Source organism: Oncorhynchus keta, chromosome 16 (genome assembly GCF_023373465.1).
Source record: "Oncorhynchus keta strain PuntledgeMale-10-30-2019 chromosome 16, Oket_V2, whole genome shotgun sequence".
NCBI classification, from domain to species: Eukaryota; Metazoa; Chordata; class Actinopteri; order Salmoniformes; family Salmonidae; genus Oncorhynchus; species Oncorhynchus keta.
The window spans coordinates 12,253,694-12,271,390 of record NC_068436.1 but is presented as its reverse complement, the minus strand read 5'-3'; the positions used below and the strand labels follow the sequence as shown (position 1 = coordinate 12,271,390).

The window sequence follows — 17,697 nt, the reverse complement described above, 5'->3', positions numbered from 1 at the left end:
CCAGAGCTCTGGGTAGACACAAAGGAGAAAGAGCTAGGCAGCTGAGCTTAGGGCTATCATGTTTTGGAATGGATCTAGCTAGCAGCAATTGCTGGTGAAGCTAAGCTAGCCAGGGCTGTGTCTATTCTGATATCTTCAGATTGCATAGTGGAATCTGTTGCACCTTTGGCCCCCTTTTTTTGTGTGTGTGCAGTCCTATATCACTCCAAAGCCGTATTTTGTAAATGTATGAAATGCTATATTTTTATTTAAATTTTATTTTACCTTTTATTTAACTAGGCAAGTCAGTTAAGAACAAATTCTTGTTTTCAATGACGGCCTAGGAACAGTGGGTTAACTAGCCTAAGCTATGTAAATATTCCCTGTTATTCACTACATGTACAGTATGTATGCCTACAGCCATTTTAATTCTTCTCCTCCTACTGTAGGTGTAAGTACTGGCACTATGACGACAACCTGTTGACGTCCAGTGTCGTCATCGTGTTTCACAATGAGGGCTGGTCCACCCTGATGAGGACGGTTCACAGCGTCATCAAGAGAACGCCCAGACGATACCTGGCCGAGATCGTCATGATCGACGACTTCAGCAACAAAGGTAGCATTGGTTTGAGTACTAGTAATTACAACACAGGGTTTTGTCTTTGTACCAATATTGTCTTATGAACTAACGCTCGCCCCCTTTACTAGCTCTGACTTTGCTGACTGCTACTTTATTGATGTACTTACTGTGGGGGTAGCCTAGTGGTTAGAGCGTTGGACTAGTAACAGAAAGGTTGCAAGTTCGAATCCCCGAGCTGACAAGGTACAAAATCTGTCGTTCTGCCCCTGAACAGGCAGTTAACCCACTGTTCCTAGGCCGTCATTGAAAATAAGAATTTGTTCTTAACTGACTTGCCTAGTAAAATAAAGGTAAAATAAATAAGAAATATGTGGTTGTCCCACCTAGATACCTTAAGATCAATGCACTAAGTCACTCTGGATAAGAGTGTCTGCGAAATGACTTGTTTGTTCTATTTTGAATTAGCCAATCAGGTTAGACTAGAAGGCTTCATGACATCACTCTGCTGCAGTGTATCAGTGCTTCACTGCTCTACTTGTACATTTCCTCAGATACAAGCCTTAGTGCATAACATGTCAATTCTTGGTTTAAGGTTAAGAGCACCCTGCTTTGTTTCAGCTAGGCCAGTAGATGACTACAGTTGGCTGTTAGCAGGGGACCCCCACTCCAATTACCAAGTAAAACGCCCAGCAATTGAATCAGCGCTCTGCAACAACACTTTGCCATTGTCATGCTAAATTGTCACTGGCTATGAAAAGCATTGGAGTGGAACAGCCTTTCTCCCCCAGTGTCTCCCTTAGTCTTGCATTGTGAGGCCCTGCCCAAGCAATGGAACACCATTCAGTTGTACTGTGAGTGCCTAGTCCACCATTGTGAAAAGCTGGCTGAGTAATTCCCTTGAAGCGGGGGCACCACAACACCAAAATATGGGTAATGGACACTGACTTCATGAAAACATCAAGAGCTCAGAGAATTCATCTCATTAAGCATGCAGCCTGCTACTGATTGCTATTACCAAAGCCTGTTACAGTGTTCCAAACATTTACATTACATTTAAGTCATTTAGCAGACGCTCTTATCCAGAGCGACTTACAAATTGGTGCATACACCTTATGACAACCAGTGGAACAGCCACTTGCATCTAAATCTTGTTGGGGGGGGGGGGGTGAAGGATTACTTACCCTTACTTACCCTATCCTAGGTATTCCTTGAAGAGGTGGGGTTTCAGGTGTCTCCGGAAGGTGGTGATTGACTCCGCTGTCCTGGCGTCGTGAGGGAGTTTGTTCCACCATTGGGGGCCAGAGCAGCGAACAGTTTTGACTGGGCTGAGCGGGAACTGTACTTCCTCAGTGGTAGGGAGGCGAGCAGGCCAGAGGTGGATGAACGCAGTGCCCTTGTTTGGGTGTAGGGCCTGATCAGAGCCTGGAGGTACTGAGGTGCCGTTCCCCTCACAGCTCCGTAGGCGAGCACCATGGTCTTGTAGCGGATGCGAGCTTCAACTGGAAGCCAGTGGAGAGAGCGGAGGAGCGGGGTGACGTGAGAGAACTTGGGAAGGTTGAACACCAGACGGGCTGCGGCGTTCTGGATGAGTTGTAGGGGTTTAATGGCACAGGCAGGGAGCCCAGCCAACAGCGAGTTGCAGTAATCAAGACGGGAGATGACAAGTGCCTGGATTAGGACCTGCGCCGCTTCCTGTGTGAGGCAGGGTCGTACTCTGCGGATGTTGTAGAGCATGAACCTACAGGAACGGGACACCGCCTTGATGTTAGTTGAGAACGTCAGGGTGTTGTCCAGGATCACGCCAAGGTTCTTAGCGCTCTGGGAGGAGGACACAATGGAGTTGTCAACCGTGATGGCGAGATCATGGAACGGGCAGTCCTTCCCCGGGAGGAAGAGCAGCTCCGTCTTGCCGAGGTTCAGCTTGAGGTGGTGATCCGTCATCCACACTGATATGTCTGCCAGACATGCAGAGATGCGATTCGCCACCTGGTCATCAGAAGGGGGAAAGGAGAAGATTAATTGTGTGTCGTCTGCTTAGCAATGATAGGAGAGACCATGTGAGGTTATGACAGAGCCAAGTGACTTGGTGTCAGAGCCCTGGGGGACACCAGTGGTGAGAGCGCGTGGTGAGGAGACAGATTCTCGCCACGCCACCTGGTAGGAGCGACCTGTCAGGTAGGACGCAATCCAAGCGTGGGCCGCGCCGGAGATGCCCAACTCGGAGAGGGTGGAGAGGAGGATCTGATGGTTAACAGTATCGAAGGCAGCCGATAGGTCTAGAAGGATGAGAGCAGAGGAGAGAGAGTTAGCTTTAGCAGTGCGGAGCGCCTCCGTGATACAGAGAAGAGCAGTCTCAGTTGAATGACTAGTCTTGAAACCTGACTGATTTGGATCAAGAAGGTCATTCTGAGAGAGATAGCGGTAGAGCTGGCCAATCGGACGCTCAAGAGTTTTGGAGAGAAAAGAGAGAAGGGATACTGGTCTGTAGTTGTTGACATCGGAGGATCGAGTGTAGGTTTTTTCAGAAGGATGACTCTCGCTCTCTTGAAGACAGAGGGCCAGAAGTAAGGGAGGCAGTGCGGAGCGCCTCCGTGATACAGAGAGAAAGAGAGTAGGGTAGGGCAGTTGAGCAGAACCAGCGGTGTCGTTTTGACTTAGAGAGGAAGGGATGTCATCAGTCGAATGACTAGTCTTGAAACCTGACTGATTTGGATCAAGAAGGTCATTCTGAGAGAGATAGCGGTAGAGCTGGCCAAGGACGGCACGCTCAAGAGTTTTGGAGAGAAAAGAGAGAAGGGATACTGGTCTGTAGTTGTTGACATCGGAGGGATCGAGTGTAGGTTTTTTCAGAAGGGGTGCAACTCTCGCTCTCTTGAAGACGGGAGGGACGTAGCCAGCGGTCAGGGATGAGTTGATGAGCGAGGTGAGGTAAGGGAGAAGGTCTCCGGAAATGGTCTGGAGAAGAGAGGAGGGGATAGGGTCAAGCGGGCAGGTTGTTGGGCGGCCGGCCGTCACAAGACGCGAGATTTCATCTGGAGAGAGAGGGGAGAAAGAGGTCAGAGCATAGGGTAGGGCAGTGTGAGCAGAACCAGCGGTGTCGTTTGACTTAGCAAACGAGGATCGGATGTCATCGACCTTCTTTTCAAAATGGTTGACGAAGTCATCTGCATGCTATCACAAGCACTTCATTGCCAATAAAGCTATAGTCTGGCCATTGGAAACAAGGTTTTGAAGGAGAAAGATGCCATGTTATTGCTCAGGTTTCACATCAGTTGTTGCACATTTTGTTCTACAGCAGGCAGCCACAGACATTACACAAGTAATTATAAAGGTTGTGACTCGCAGACCGCAAGCAATATATAGCAATGCCAGGGGCTCATCGTCGTTGCACCTCTGACGTTATGGAATTAAACTCAAGGTTATGGTTTATAAAATATTATTCTGGGGTCGATACAGAAATCTCTTTATAGTTAAAAGCATGAAACCGTCTTGCTGCGGATCACTTATCACAGTGGTGGGCCGTGCCTTTTCTTACTACAACAAAAGCGGTACCTGCTTCGTGCCGTTCCCGGTAGCAACGAACCTGCCGTTTTTACTTGTAGAATTGCAATTCTCGTCAGTGGCCAACATCTTGACTTTGAGCCGATCAGAGAGCACAAACCCCCACGTGGGAGAGAGAACAGAAGTGACAACAAAGATGGGAAGAGGGCGTTTTCTCCGTACAGCCACAGTTAAATGTCATGAGCCAGTCACACTTCATATGCAATGTAGGCTATGAGATGTTAGCTAGCTAAGTGCACAGACTCGATGCACACAACACTAAATATTTCCTGCAAGCTAGCTAACCACTGTAGCAAATATTGACATAAGTAAATCACAATGGATTAGTTTCCATGAAACCGCTGCCTGTGTTAGCTGCAGTGTCCTAAGCTAGCTACACTACATTACCAAAAGTATAGACACCTGCTCGTCGAACGTCTCATTCCAAAAACATGGGTATTAATATGGAGTTGGTCCCCCCACATTGCTGCAATAACAGCCTCCACTCTTCTGGGAAGGCTCTCCACTTGGAACATTGCTGCGGGGACTTGCTTCCATTCAGCCACAAGCATTAAATAAGTCGGGCACTGATGTTGGGTAATTAGGCCTGGCTTGCAGTCAACATTCCAATTTGTCCCAAATGTGTTTGATGGGATTGAGGTCAGGGCTCTGTGCAGGCCAGTCAAGTTCTTCCACAACGATCTCGACAAACCATTTCTGTTTGGAACTCAGTAGTGAGTGCTGCAACTGAAGACAGATGATTTTTACTCACTTCAGCACTGCGGTCCCGTTCTGTGAGCTTTTGTGGCCTACCACTTTGCGGCTGAGCCGCTGTTGCTCCTATACGTTTCCACTTCACAATAACAGAACCTACAGTTGACCAGGACAGCTCTAGCAAGGCAGAAATTTGAACTGACTTGTTGGAAAGGTGACATCCTATGATAGTGCCACATTGAAATTCACTGAGCTCTTCAGTAAGGCCATTCTACTGCCAATATTTTGTCTGTGGAGATTGTCAGCAACAGGTGTATGTTGTACTAGCTTGCAAATATGTTAACGTTAGCTAGCTAATGAAACAGAGCTAGCTAGCATATTCGCTAGATGATAACATTAGCTAGCTAGTTAAACATTTGGCCAAGGGCTGGTACTAGCTGTATGGGGTTATAGAGAATTAATTTAATTGTTTGTCATTTAGCTCGGGCTAGTATCAACAAGGGCTTTCTGCAAAATAACAACATTAGCACCGCTAGCTAGCTAACATTGGAATCTAGACCATAAACTTAGCAACACACTGACATTTAACTTTATTTAACTAGGCATTTTCAATGACGGCCTAGAAACAGTGGGTTAAGTGCCTGTTCAAGGGCAGAACAACCTTGTCAGCTTGGGGATTTGAACTTGCAACCTTCCGGTTACTAGTCCAACGCTCTAACCACTAGGCTACCCTGCCGCCCCACATTCAGTGTCAAACAATGCTTCTGTCACCTTCTGGTTTAGAGTATTTTAACAGGGCTGACGACTTCAAGGTCTTTGCTGTGTGAACAGGAGATTGACTACCGACACTAACAGTAGGTTTAATCTCACTGTCCCTGTCGGTCTCCAGTGCACCTGAAGGAGAGACTAGAAGAGTACATTAAGCAGTGGAACGGCCTGGTCAAACTGCACCGCAATGAGAAGCGAGAGGGCCTCATCCAGGCTAGGAGTATAGGAGCCCATGTAGCCACCCTGGGACAGGTAGGTTACAGCTACTCCATCACCTCTACACTTACGGTGTGTGGATGAGACAAAGGGGGGGAATAAATGGATTGATCTGGAGCCACTAATATAGATTGACATCCATATAGATGGAAAGGTATGGAATGGCAACAACTCCTATGTCAAGCAACTGTTCTCTCCAGTGTCTGACGTGTTTGGCCACTGTGTGTCCTGTCGTCTATAGGTTCTTATCTATTTAGACGCTCACTGTGAAGTTGCTGCTAACTGGTACGCCCCTCTGGTGGCCCCCATATCCAAGGACAGGTATGAGTGGTCTGCAGCTGTGATTTTTGAATATTTCTACTTCATATATGATGACTTGTTCTACTGTAATAATGAAAAATATTCTGATCCATCGATGAACGGTGCAGGTCATGAATCCTCTCCACCAGAAACATCTCTGTATTATGTCACAGCATAACTAGTGATATACATTGACGTATATATACAACCTAATTCACGTGCAGATAATTGTATTGAAAATGTATAGATGGGTGTATCCATCCATGCTGAATATGCACAACTGTTTATCTATGTTAAATATTGATCAGTAATTAATATCCATTTAGTGAAGTGGTCTGCCACACTGTAACATTGTGTGTGTGTATTCTCATTGCCTGTTTCCAGAACGGTATGCACTGTACCTCTGATAGATTATATAGACGGCAGTGATTATACCATAGAGCCCCAGCAAGGTGGTGATGAGGACGGGCTGGCCCGGGGAGCCTGGGACTGGAGCCTGCTGTGGAAGAGAGTGCCTCTCTCCAGCAGGGAGAAGGCTAAGCGAAAGCATAAGACCGAGCCTTATCGGTAAACATCCTGCTACCATCCATGCCCATCTAAAACCCAGATGTATTGTTTGTTTCCCCCCTGTGTGTGTGTGTGTGTGACGCATGAAACCCACCCTCCATCTCCCCACCGGCTGTCCCTACCCAGAACTGTGTGCACGGTCCCTCTCATAGACTCCATAGAAGGCCAGACATTCCGAGTTGACCCACAAGGGGGAGGGGACGAGGATGGCTTTGCCCGCGGAGCATGGGACTGGAGCATGCTCTGGAAGCGTGTGCCCCTCACTAGCAGGGAGAAGGAGAAGAGATTAACTAAAACTGAGCCCTATCGGTAATTTATCGGCACTAAAAAAAAATCTACCCTGCTTGCAACATCAACCTCTGAGGCACTAGATTATACAATATGCTGTCTGCATGTGCAGTACTATTTGCTTGGCCTTGGCTTGCTCATACTACTGCTTGGCACTTCTCTATAGTGTATAACTGTATGCTGACTATGAAACACAAGTGCTACCTCATATAGTGGTCTGTAGATGTAACAATAATCAGAAAGCTATGTAATACCCATTAATTACCAACTGTAGCACTCAATGTGGTTTATTAATTTCTTAATTAACTTGCTCTAGTGCCAAATTTCATGCTCTTGAGGAAACGCCTATGGCCTGGACCAATTTAAAAGTATCAATTTGTCCGAACCCTGAATGCTAGCCGTCTCTGATACCTGGAAGGAATTTTGACAGATGCCACTGCTTGTGCCTTTAGAAATCAACGCTTTAGTCTTTGAAATTAAACTCTTTGAAATCTCTCACTAATGTCCTGCATTCTCATTCTCAGTTTTTCTTGGTGTGATTTCCTCACAAATAATCTCTTCTGTCTTCTCCACAACTCGGTATCCTCCACAACTCGGTATCCTATCATGTATCCTACCACGTTATTCTATTGTTTGAGAAGATAAGTCAGTAATGTGTCACCTTCGATGGCTAGCATGATATTTGGTCATTTGACATTAAGGATTGTTTGGGAGCACTCTTTGGGTCAATGTTCTTGTTCACTCTTTTTGTCATAATGCTTATGTTTCTCCCTATTTCATCATTTATCCACCTTCTTCCCTACTACATTTTAGCTCTTGTCCCTCTCTCTGGATGAGACTCCTGTGGATTGTGGGTAATGTAGTTTTGGGCCTTTCTCAGGTCTCCTGCCATGGCTGGGGGTCTGTTTGCCATTGAGAGGGACTTCTTCTTTGAGCTGGGCCTCTATGACCCAGGACTGCAGATCTGGGGAGGGGAGAACTTTGAGATATCCTATAAGGTAAACACTAAGACCACCTAAAGCTCTCAATCATCTAGGAATGATTTCACATAATAAAATACTTGGGCTATTGTTTGGTCCTGTGTTGATACTGTTACTAATCATGCATAATGATTAGTAGCTGTTATTTATTTGCTGTGAATTTCAACTATGTTGTCTCTATTGTACTAGTATACTATTGTATTTTCAGCTTTCTATGTACCATCTGTGTAACTCCAACATGTTCTATTGTCCTGATCTGATCCCAGATCTGGCAGTGTGGTGGCCAGCTGCTCTTTGTGCCGTGCTCCCGCGTGGGCCATATCTACCGCCTACAGGGCTGGCAGGGCAACCCACCCCCTGCCCACGTTGGCTCCTCGCCCACACTTAAGGTCAGTGTGCCAAGTCTGTCAAACTAAGCACCCAGGCTGCCCCTATTAGCCTGCTCCCAGATCTGCTTTCAATCTCTTTCCAACTCCTATGGTGATTGTCACAATGACTGTAAGAGTTGGCAGGACAACACGAACAGATCTGGGACCAGGCTAGCCCACTCTGGCAAATCCCTGGCAGCTTTTCTTGGCTCCTTTGAGCTGACCTGGCACCATCTGCTTATTTACTTGGATTTATCCTTGTAAACTAATATGGTTCAGCCAGTTTCAAATGTCTACAAGTGTGACTAGATTGAATGATATACTGTGCTAAGCATAGTTCATGTAGGCCTACAGCCGTCTATCAAATGGTCAGTAGTGAATTAATTATATGGATATCATCATATGTATCGGTCATCTGTATTGTATCATAAAACATCAGCAATCTTATGGAAAAACACCATATGAGAAGTAGCATATGGACTGACTGATGTCCTTCAAGGGGTGTTGTCCTTCATGGAAACTAATAATTGGTGATTTATTCTGATCCTCCCTGCTCCAGAACTATGTGCGTGTGGTGGAGGTTTGGTGGGACGACTACAAGGACTACTTCTACGCAAGCCGGCCGGAGACCCTCACCCTGGCCTACGGGGACATCAGCCAGCTCAAGAAGTTCAGAGAGGAGCACCGCTGCAAGAGCTTCAAGTGGTTCATGGAAGAAATTGCCTATGACATCCCCATGAACTACCCACTGCCCCCCAAAAATGTGGAGTGGGGAGAGGTAGGCTAAAGTATTGTCCATGTTTATTCATACTACACAATAGTATGCATCTGTTGAAGAGTAGTGTGTTACTGTCCGCTACATGACCAAAAGTATGTGGACACCTGCTCGTTGAACATCTCATTCCAACATCATGCTATAACAACCTCCACTCTTCTGGGAAAGCTTTCCACTAGATGTTGGAACGTTGCTGCGGGGACTTGCTTCCATTCAGCCACGAGCATTAGTGAGGGTGGGTGATTAGGCCTGGCTTGCAGTTGGCGTTCCAATTCATCCCAAAGATGTTCGATGGGGTTGAGGTTAGGGCTCTGTGCAGGCCAGTGAAGTTCTTCCACATCGATCTCGAAAAAAGATTTCTGTATGTACCTCACTTTGTGCACGGGGGGCATTGTCATGCTGAAACAGGAAAGGGCCTTCCCAAAACTGTTGCTACGAAGCTGGGAACACAGAACCATCTAGAATGTTGTATGCTGTAGCATTAAGATTTCCCTTTACTGGGACTAATGGGCCTAGCCCAAACCATGAAAAACAGCCCCAGACCATTATACCTCCTCCACCAAACTTGACAGTTGGCACTATGCATTTAGGCAGGTAGTGTTCTCCTGGCATCTGCCAAACCTAGATTTGTCCGTTGGACTGCCAGATGATGAAGCCTGATTCATGGCTCCAGAAAACGTGTTTCCTCTGCTCCAGAGTCACATGGCGGCGAGCTTTATACCACTCCAGCTGACGCTTGGCATTGCACATGGTGATCTTAGACTTGTGTGTTGCTGCTCGGCCATGGAAACCCATTTCATGAAGATCCCGACGAACAGTTATTGTGCTGACGTTACTTCCAGAGGCAGTTTGGAACTCGATAGCGTTGCAACTCGCCGGTCCTGTTCTGTGAGCTTGTTTGGCCTACCACTTCGCTGCTGAGGCGTTGTTGCTCATAGATGTTTCCACTTCACAATAACGGCACCCATGAGGCAGTGCACAATTGGCCCAGTGTCGTCCGGGTTAGGGGAGGGTTAGGGGAGGGTTTGGCCGGCAGGAATTCCTTGTCCCATCGCGCTCTAAAGAATCCTTGTGGCGTGCCAGGTACCTGCAAGCTGACTTTGATCGCCAGCTGGAAAGTGTTTCCTCTGACACATTGGTGCGACTGGCTTCCGGGTTAAGCGAGCAGTGTGTCAAGAAGCAGTGTGGCTTGGCTGGGTCTTGTTTCGGAGGACGCATGGTTCTCAACCTTCACCTCTCCCGAGCCCTAGGGGAGATGCAGCAATGGGACAAGACTGTAACTACCAATTGGCTATCACGAAATTGGGGAGAAAAATCTGGTTAAAATTACAACAAAAAATGTATATAAATAAAAGCACTTACAATTGACCGGAGAAGTTCTAGCAGGGCAGAAATTTGACTAACTGACTTGTTGGAAAGGTGGCATCCTATAACGGTGCCATGTTGAAAGTCACTGAGCTCTTCAGGAAGGCCATTCTACTGCCAATATTTGGCTATGGAGATTGCATGGCAGTGTGCATGATTTTATACACCTGTCAGCATCAGGTGTGGCTGAAAGTCAAATCCACTAATTTGAAGGGGTGTTCCATACACTACATATACACAAGTATGTGCATTTGGAATGTATAGTGAACATTATTGCTTTGTTCCAGGTCCGTGGATATGAGACCAGCTACTGCATTGACAGTATGGGCCACACCAACGAAGGCAACGTGGAGATTGGGCCCTGTCACAGAATGGGTGGGAACCAGGTCAGAAAACTCTTTGTGTCATTTGGGATTATAGACTTTATTAATTCCTAAACATTATTCGTCATTTACTGATAAATCACCTCTTGTAGCTTTTCAGGATAAATGAAGCCAACCAGCTCATGCAGTATGACCAGTGTTTGACGAAAGGACCAGACGGGTCGGCGGTGATCGTTACACACTGTAACATGAACGAGAACACCGAGTGGAGATACTTCAAGGTATGCAGCTGCATCTAACTTCATATATAAGAACCTCGTTAGATTGGTGCCATTGTTTCAATATATGATTGCTTCATAAGATGTGGTAAACGGTTGGAAAGAGAATCCGTCCTTGTTACCAATACAGTATTATGAGTTTTTTTCCTATCACACTACAGCTTGAGATGGTACTGCTGAACATAGCTTATTAGCATGTATGTGTGAGGGTATATGTCGTGAAAGTGAACTCACTGTTTCATTTCCCTCCCAGGACCTCCACAGGTTCACCCACGTCCCCACGGGGCGGTGCCTGGACCGGTCGGACGTCCTCCACAAGGTCTTCATCGCAGACTGTGACACCAGCAAAAGCACACAAAAGTGGGAGATGAACAATATTGTAGCGGTTTAAAGCTACGGCCCCAGAGAGGGTATTTTACTCCAACTGGAACTCACTCGACAGAATAGGGTATCGAACACTGCACTTCAACTGTCTGCTGCATTGAGAGGTTGTGTACGTCCAAAATGGCACACTATTTCCCTATATAGTGCACTACTTCCAGAGCCCTATGGGCAGGGGTGTCAATTGTGTATGGCAGTCAACATACACCAACTATTTTAAAATCGGCTACTAAAGTCATTCCAATCCCCATTAAATGGCAAATGCAGTTTGAGGGAATAGCTGGCAGGCTTCCGAGCGGGTGGGAAAGACCGGTAGGATTGAGCACATTGAGCTGAGGTAGTTTTTGTCTTAAAACAGTGCGGAGGTGGAAGATTGTTGTAGATGGCTATGAAACTGCACTTTTGACTTCACGTGGAACTCAACTCATTTTTAATCCTGTTGCCGAGCTAGTGCTTAGCAGCTACTTGCTGTATGACATTTGTAGAAAGTTAAGTCCCTTATTGACTGTTGGGAATGAAGCTACAACTAAGGTGATAATGAGTCAATTTTGCTTGTTTTCGCTGTCTCCAAATAGCTTTTTAGTTTAAATGTTGTAGGTTTAGCTGAAATGACGGCCCTGCCTATGGGCCCTGGTCAAAAGCAATGCACTATATAGGGGATACTGTGCTCTCTCAACCATGTCCCACGGAAGATACTTTCGTCCGTACACACACTTGGATAATGGACATTTTTTCAGTTGTAGATGTTTACACGTTCTTGCTCTCTTCTCTCGGTTTTTACATCTTATTGGGGTCTTTGGGCTATTACTCAGGGGTCTGAGAATTTTTCTAACTTTAAAAAAACATTGGTGGAGGATTCATTAATCAATGTGCAGAATTGAACATTCAACAATTCAAAACCACTTCTAGTAGTCGTGTAATAAACTGCCCACAAGCTAGGGTTTTAAGAATACTATGTTTTTGAAAACCGCAATGGATTATAACCTGGTCTCAGATCTGTTTGTACAATGACCCATAGGTGTTTAATTGGCAAGAAAGCACAAACAGATCTGGGACCAGGCTAGATGGATAAGTCCACTCATGAATCATGGTTAAGAATGAACACTGGATGTTTTGAAAGGACTTACTACTACTTCAATGATGTTGGTCTTAGGCACAGTGAAATTCCAAAAGCTTGAATTTAACATGTTGGCTCTAACTGGTGAATTTCAAATGGCTATATAAAGAAAGGGTTTGTTTTTATTTTTTTATATATTTCCAGCTTGGTATGTAAATGTTGAATGATGACTGCAAAGCAACCAATTTGTTCAAAGCAAAATTATGAAAATGTGTTTTCTTTGGGGTATGATGTGATATGTATGCATTTTTTATCATGTAAATAGTTTTATTTCTAAAACATAGCACTATGCAGTGAGCCTTGGATGAAGGTGTACATATCTAACTTATAAAAAAATATTGGCTCGAACTGTACTCATGGCAATAAATTGAACCTTTTTACCAATGACTTTTGCCCCTTTTCCTTTGAAATTACAATTTTATAGAGAAATGTGTATTTCTCCAAGTTGCATAATAGGGGCCTTTTTTATTGCGCTCAATTGCAGCGATGTTGCGATAGGCCTATGGTATTCATGTATCTTTTGAACCTTCAACCTTGTGTTCCGGTCTGATTACACAAAATCCAATGTCTATAGCTAGATCCCCCAGATTTTGGGGTCCTCACCCCTCTCCCAGATAAACATGGTCTCATTTGTATGTTATCTATCCAAAAGAAAATGCCTCAACCCTGTCTGGCCATATGTCAACCACTCCAACTGCAGTAGATTTGAGACATGCATTTCCCTCAGACCATCTGTGCCCTATTGACTTGTTAGCTGGTAACAAGGTCTACAACCAAAGGTGAAAGTCAACCTTACATCGGGCGGCAGGTAACCAAAAGGTTGCAAGATCGAATCCGCGAGCTGACGTGGTAAAAATGTCGTTCTGCTCCTGAACAAGGCAGTTAACAGGCCATCATTGAACAATGTTCTTTTAACTGACCTGCCGAGCTAAATACAGGTAAAACTCAATTTTACAGAAGGAAAGTCAATATATGACTGGGAGTACAGATATGCATCAGTTGGTCAGTATACCTTAAGGGCATGGATCAGAAAATCAGTATTGTGATTTTTTGCAGGCCATTGAACTGGGACAGATCCTTGCATCATGTTGAAACATGGCACGATAATGGGCCTTGATCTTATCACGGTATCTGTGCATTCAAATTACCATTGATAAATGCAGTTCATTGTCTAGCTTATGCTGACATCAGCAAACCCCTTTCCCACATGACATAGAGAAGTGAACTTTGAGGGGTTGCTAGACTTGGGAGTGCAGTTGGGCATACCAACTTTGTGGCATTGTTGACAAACTGCACATTTAATTGGCTTAATATGCCACATGACAGGTAGATGGATTATCTAGGTAAAGGAGAAATGCTCCTTCACTGGGTGGTAGAGAAATACACAGAAAATGAGCTTTGTCAGCTCATGAAACCCAACATGTTGCATTTAATTCGTTCAGTATACTTCATGAATTGCCTAAGTGTTAAGCTATACCATTGAAGTTTTAGTGCAATTTAATAGGTCACTACCTTGAAACTAGTAGCTAACCAACATGGAGTACATTTGGCTACTTTTACACAGCCAATTCAGATATTTTCTACCACGCGGGCTTTTAAATGATCAGATCTAAAAGACCAGTTAGTGGGGCGTGGAGAAGGGGGGGGGGGATAATTCTGAATTGGACTAGTTGTCTAATCACATCTCTAAACTTGTCATCAACAAGGGAAGGAAGTTAATCAATATACAAAACAAATTTTTATTATAAAAAGATCATTCTACACTGAAACTCCACATTAAAAATGGGTCGCAAACGTCTACACATTTTTCCTTGCATTTCTTAAAAAACGGCAGTGGAAACGATATCAATATAGGGCAGAAAAGAACATGCCACCATCCAAAGACAAAACAAGCAGTGCTTTGAGAATAAGAGCTGTTCATTTACAAGACAGCACAATATGACCCCTGTATGCATTATTGCAGCCATTGCACATCACTGTACATGTTCTGAAAAATCCAAAATGCTATAAATGTTACATTGTAAGGTTCACATTGGTTTGCAAATACTCCAGCTCAAGTTTCCAGGCAGTTTAGTCGTCATCCTCGTCATCATCCTCTTCCTCGTCATCATCCTCCTCTTCGTCATCATCATCGTCATCATCATCCATGGGCGCTGCCTTCTTGCCAACAGCTGGCCTGCCGGGGCCACTCTTAGCAGTTGCACCTGCGCCTCCCTTAGCCTTGTAGGCAGCAACATCCTACAACAAACAATTCAGTTAACAAAAATAGACTTGATTTTCGTGACCTACAACGGATCTAGTCGGTAATGATAAGTGACAGTTGAAGTGGTTCTGGAGTGGACCTTACCTTCTCATACTTCTCCTTCAGCTTGGCGGCCTTTGCTTCGTGTGGCTGCTTGTCTTTGGGAGTCTGCTTGCCCCACAGCAGACCCAGCTGCTTGGCGATGTCTCCAATGCCCATGCCTGGGTTATCAGCCTTGATTCTTCCACGGTGTTCAGCACAGAACACGAAAAATGCAGAACTATTGGGGATAGAATGTTGAGAACACATTTAGTTCAAAAATCGGAACAGAACGCTACAGAAATCGATAGTTGTATAAGTGGAGTACATACGGTGGCCTCTTGGGGGCATTGGGGTCCTTCTTTCTCTTTCCTGCTGCCTTAGATCCCTTGGGGGGCACATAACCCTTCATGTCCTTGTCATAACGGACTTTGTCACCCTTGGCCATGTCCTCAAACTTCACCTTCTCTTTTGCAGACATGGTCTGGAAAAGGGAAAACCTTCATTAGTCACCACTCATTGAAGCATCCATGTTGCGGACAAATCCCCACCATTTGATACATTGATTTGACAACGGTTTCGTCATCACGCTTTGCCCCGCCCCTTGCCCCCCGGAAAAAACAACTTGTACATGGCGGCCGCTCAGTCAGAACTTACCCTCCACCTCTCTGAGCATTTCTTTGAGAACTCGGAAAAGTTCACTGAAGTTCCTGGGTGTTTTTTCTTGTGTTCTTCCCGGCACGTCGCAACAAAGAACGCATAGGAAGAAGTCTTTCCCTTCGGCTTATTAGGATCTTTACCCGGCATGGCTGCTATATTCTGAAAAAGGGAGAAAAAAATATTAAGCAAAAATGTAATAACATCTCAAAATACATAAATAACGTCAACGGTATGTATTCGGATGGTACCACCGAGTAAACGAGCCACAGACCACTCCACGGACAGCCCAAGGACGCGAAACCGCGCTAATCCGATTGAGTTCCTGCTTCATTGTGGCTACAAGGCTAGGACAATAAGCGTCCCTCCATTTTGTTTCCCGCCTAAACCAAGTCTCCCGAAAAATGCAATAAGTAGGATCAAATCACTTATTCGTTGATTAACGGGTATCCTTCTGATGACCAATTTGTCATAAATAAACACCGAAAGGTTACCTAAACCATTACTGCAAGGCTGATCAAAGTTAGTCTAGGAACGACGCTAGCTGGGCTAGCTCAATGGCAGCAAGTACGGAATGCATCGTGCAACATCGCCAACTACCTAGCACGATGTTAGCATGTTATGTCTGAAAGAAGTACCCAAAAAGTATTTTCTGGGCGGAAAACATTTTCAAAATGTTCCTTATCATACTGAACATTATTGGCTACGACCAGAACAATACATTATTTAAAAATGTGTTAAGGCATCAAGTTAGCCAGCTAAATAGCAACTGCATCACAGCGCGCGCTTCACAACTTCGCTGGCTTAGTTGAGTAAAATAAGTTTACAACATATATTCTTCAGTAAGCATTTGAGAGGTTTTGTCCTATGTTCAAAAGCATTCCAAAAACAAACTTTACATGTAGAAAATCACGAAAGATTTGATAGGCGTAGAAGTTCCCTTACTCACCTATTATCCAGCCACACAAATACAATGAGTGCCAATGTAAAGTCCTTCGCACTGTTTTGTGAGTGGGAGACAGTTCGCACAAACTTGATTAAATGTTTTTAGAGCTCCTCCCGCTTGTCATATACGATTGGCTGAAATTACGCATTTCAAGTTGAATCTGGGACCCAGGGCATGAACGGTGTTTGGATTGGCTGAAGGTCTATATTTTGAGACTATCACGGTTGTCTGTGGCGGCTCAATGGCAAACTCATGTGATTGGCCGGAGTGGGGATTTAAAATAGACGGCGCCAAAAGCCTAAACGCTTTGAAGGGGGTTGGTTGTGTGTTGAATGCCCGTTCCCACCAAGATCATTGGGACGTCCCTACCTTAACCTTACCTATTAACCTACCGTAACTATTTAAAATGTTAACTGCAATGGGACTGCTAGTGACGACCCAAGGATCATATTAACAGGATTCGTTGCCACTGCTAGCCTGTCAGATAATTTAGGAAACAATAGAAATTAACAGTTATTGGTGAAAATAAAAACGCAAAATTAAGCCACTCTATGTATTCATGTAAAGGTGTAAAACGTTTTCAATATTTCAGACAGTGTTACAACGTTACTACAGAAAGACCCCACACAGCCATTGATACGTTTTGCCTGAGCTATAAATGCTCAAATGTTTCCATGTGCAAGTGTCCATCTAGCCAGTCCGAAATGTAAAAGCAAGCTCCACCATAACCGTAGGACAAGAGCACAAAGGCCAGCAGGGGAACAGCTGTCAACTGCGTGCAGATGCGACCCCAGTGTGCTCCCACGCTTTGTGTGTAGCGATGTAAAGCCACGCCACGCGACTGAAGCTTTTGTTTTTCAACAGTCTTAAATCAGGATATCATTGCAATATTGGCCGAGTAGTAGCTTTATATATCCTAGTTAAGCCTATAGCCTAGCCTATTGTTGCAGCCTGGTCTCATAGACGAGGCGTAACATAGTACATGTAAATCCGGATTACTCAAATTGGTATGATGTTTCTTTTGATATGCTTACATAAGCACATTTTTGCCTACGGCAAAAATGGGTAGGGTATAATGCGAAAGTCTAGCAACTCACAAAAGGTTGTGAGTTCGAATCTCATCATGGATAACTTCAGCATTTTAGCTAATTAGTAACTTTTCAACTATGTACTACTTTTTAGCTACTTTGCAACTACTTAGAATGTTAGCTAACCCTTCCCCCAAACCTAACCTTAAAAACCTTTTAGCTAACCCTAACTTTAACCTAACTCCT

At 44.8% G+C, this 17,697-nt stretch overlaps 2 protein-coding genes across 4 annotated transcripts in view; one reads left to right on the top strand and one right to left on the bottom strand.

The window, feature by feature from the left end:
* LOC118395501 (N-acetylgalactosaminyltransferase 7-like) overlaps nucleotides 1-12,926 on the top strand; it is a 33,899-nt gene extending 20,973 nt beyond the window's left edge. Inside the window, exons 3-12 of one of the 2 annotated variants that reach the window (XM_035789326.2) lie at nucleotides 429-595; nucleotides 5,703-5,833; nucleotides 6,039-6,118; nucleotides 6,482-6,664; nucleotides 7,833-7,950; nucleotides 8,199-8,321; nucleotides 8,860-9,078; nucleotides 10,728-10,826; nucleotides 10,916-11,044; nucleotides 11,295-12,926. In XM_035789326.2, coding sequence (XP_035645219.2) covers nucleotides 429-595; nucleotides 5,703-5,833; nucleotides 6,039-6,118; nucleotides 6,482-6,664; nucleotides 7,833-7,950; nucleotides 8,199-8,321; nucleotides 8,860-9,078; nucleotides 10,728-10,826; nucleotides 10,916-11,044; nucleotides 11,295-11,432 — 1,387 coding nt within the window. In that variant the 3' untranslated portion in view covers nucleotides 11,433-12,926. Of the gene's footprint in view, nucleotides 1-428; nucleotides 596-5,702; nucleotides 5,834-6,038; nucleotides 6,119-6,481; nucleotides 6,665-6,790; nucleotides 6,974-7,832; nucleotides 7,951-8,198; nucleotides 8,322-8,859; nucleotides 9,079-10,727; nucleotides 10,827-10,915; nucleotides 11,045-11,294 lie in introns of both variants that reach the window. The other variant, XM_035789325.2, reaches the window with a different exon arrangement.
* A 1,332-nt stretch (nucleotides 12,927-14,258) lies between these two features.
* Nucleotides 14,259-16,579, bottom strand: LOC118395502 (high mobility group protein B2-like). Of its 2 annotated transcripts, none has more exons than XM_035789328.1 (5): nucleotides 16,427-16,579; nucleotides 15,478-15,639; nucleotides 15,153-15,304; nucleotides 14,887-15,061; nucleotides 14,259-14,777 (listed from the first exon to the last, which is right to left on the bottom strand). In XM_035789328.1, the coding sequence occupies exons 2-5, from the start codon at nucleotides 15,625-15,627 to the stop codon at nucleotides 14,610-14,612; spliced, it is 645 nt and encodes a 214-aa protein (XP_035645221.1). In that variant the 5' UTR covers nucleotides 15,628-15,639; nucleotides 16,427-16,579; the 3' UTR covers nucleotides 14,259-14,609. The 2 variants fall into 2 exon arrangements, with proteins under 2 accessions (XP_035645221.1, XP_035645220.1); XM_035789327.1 differs by lacking the exon at nucleotides 16,427-16,579 and adding an exon at nucleotides 15,752-15,826.
* Between the last annotated feature and the right edge of the window lie 1,118 nt (nucleotides 16,580-17,697).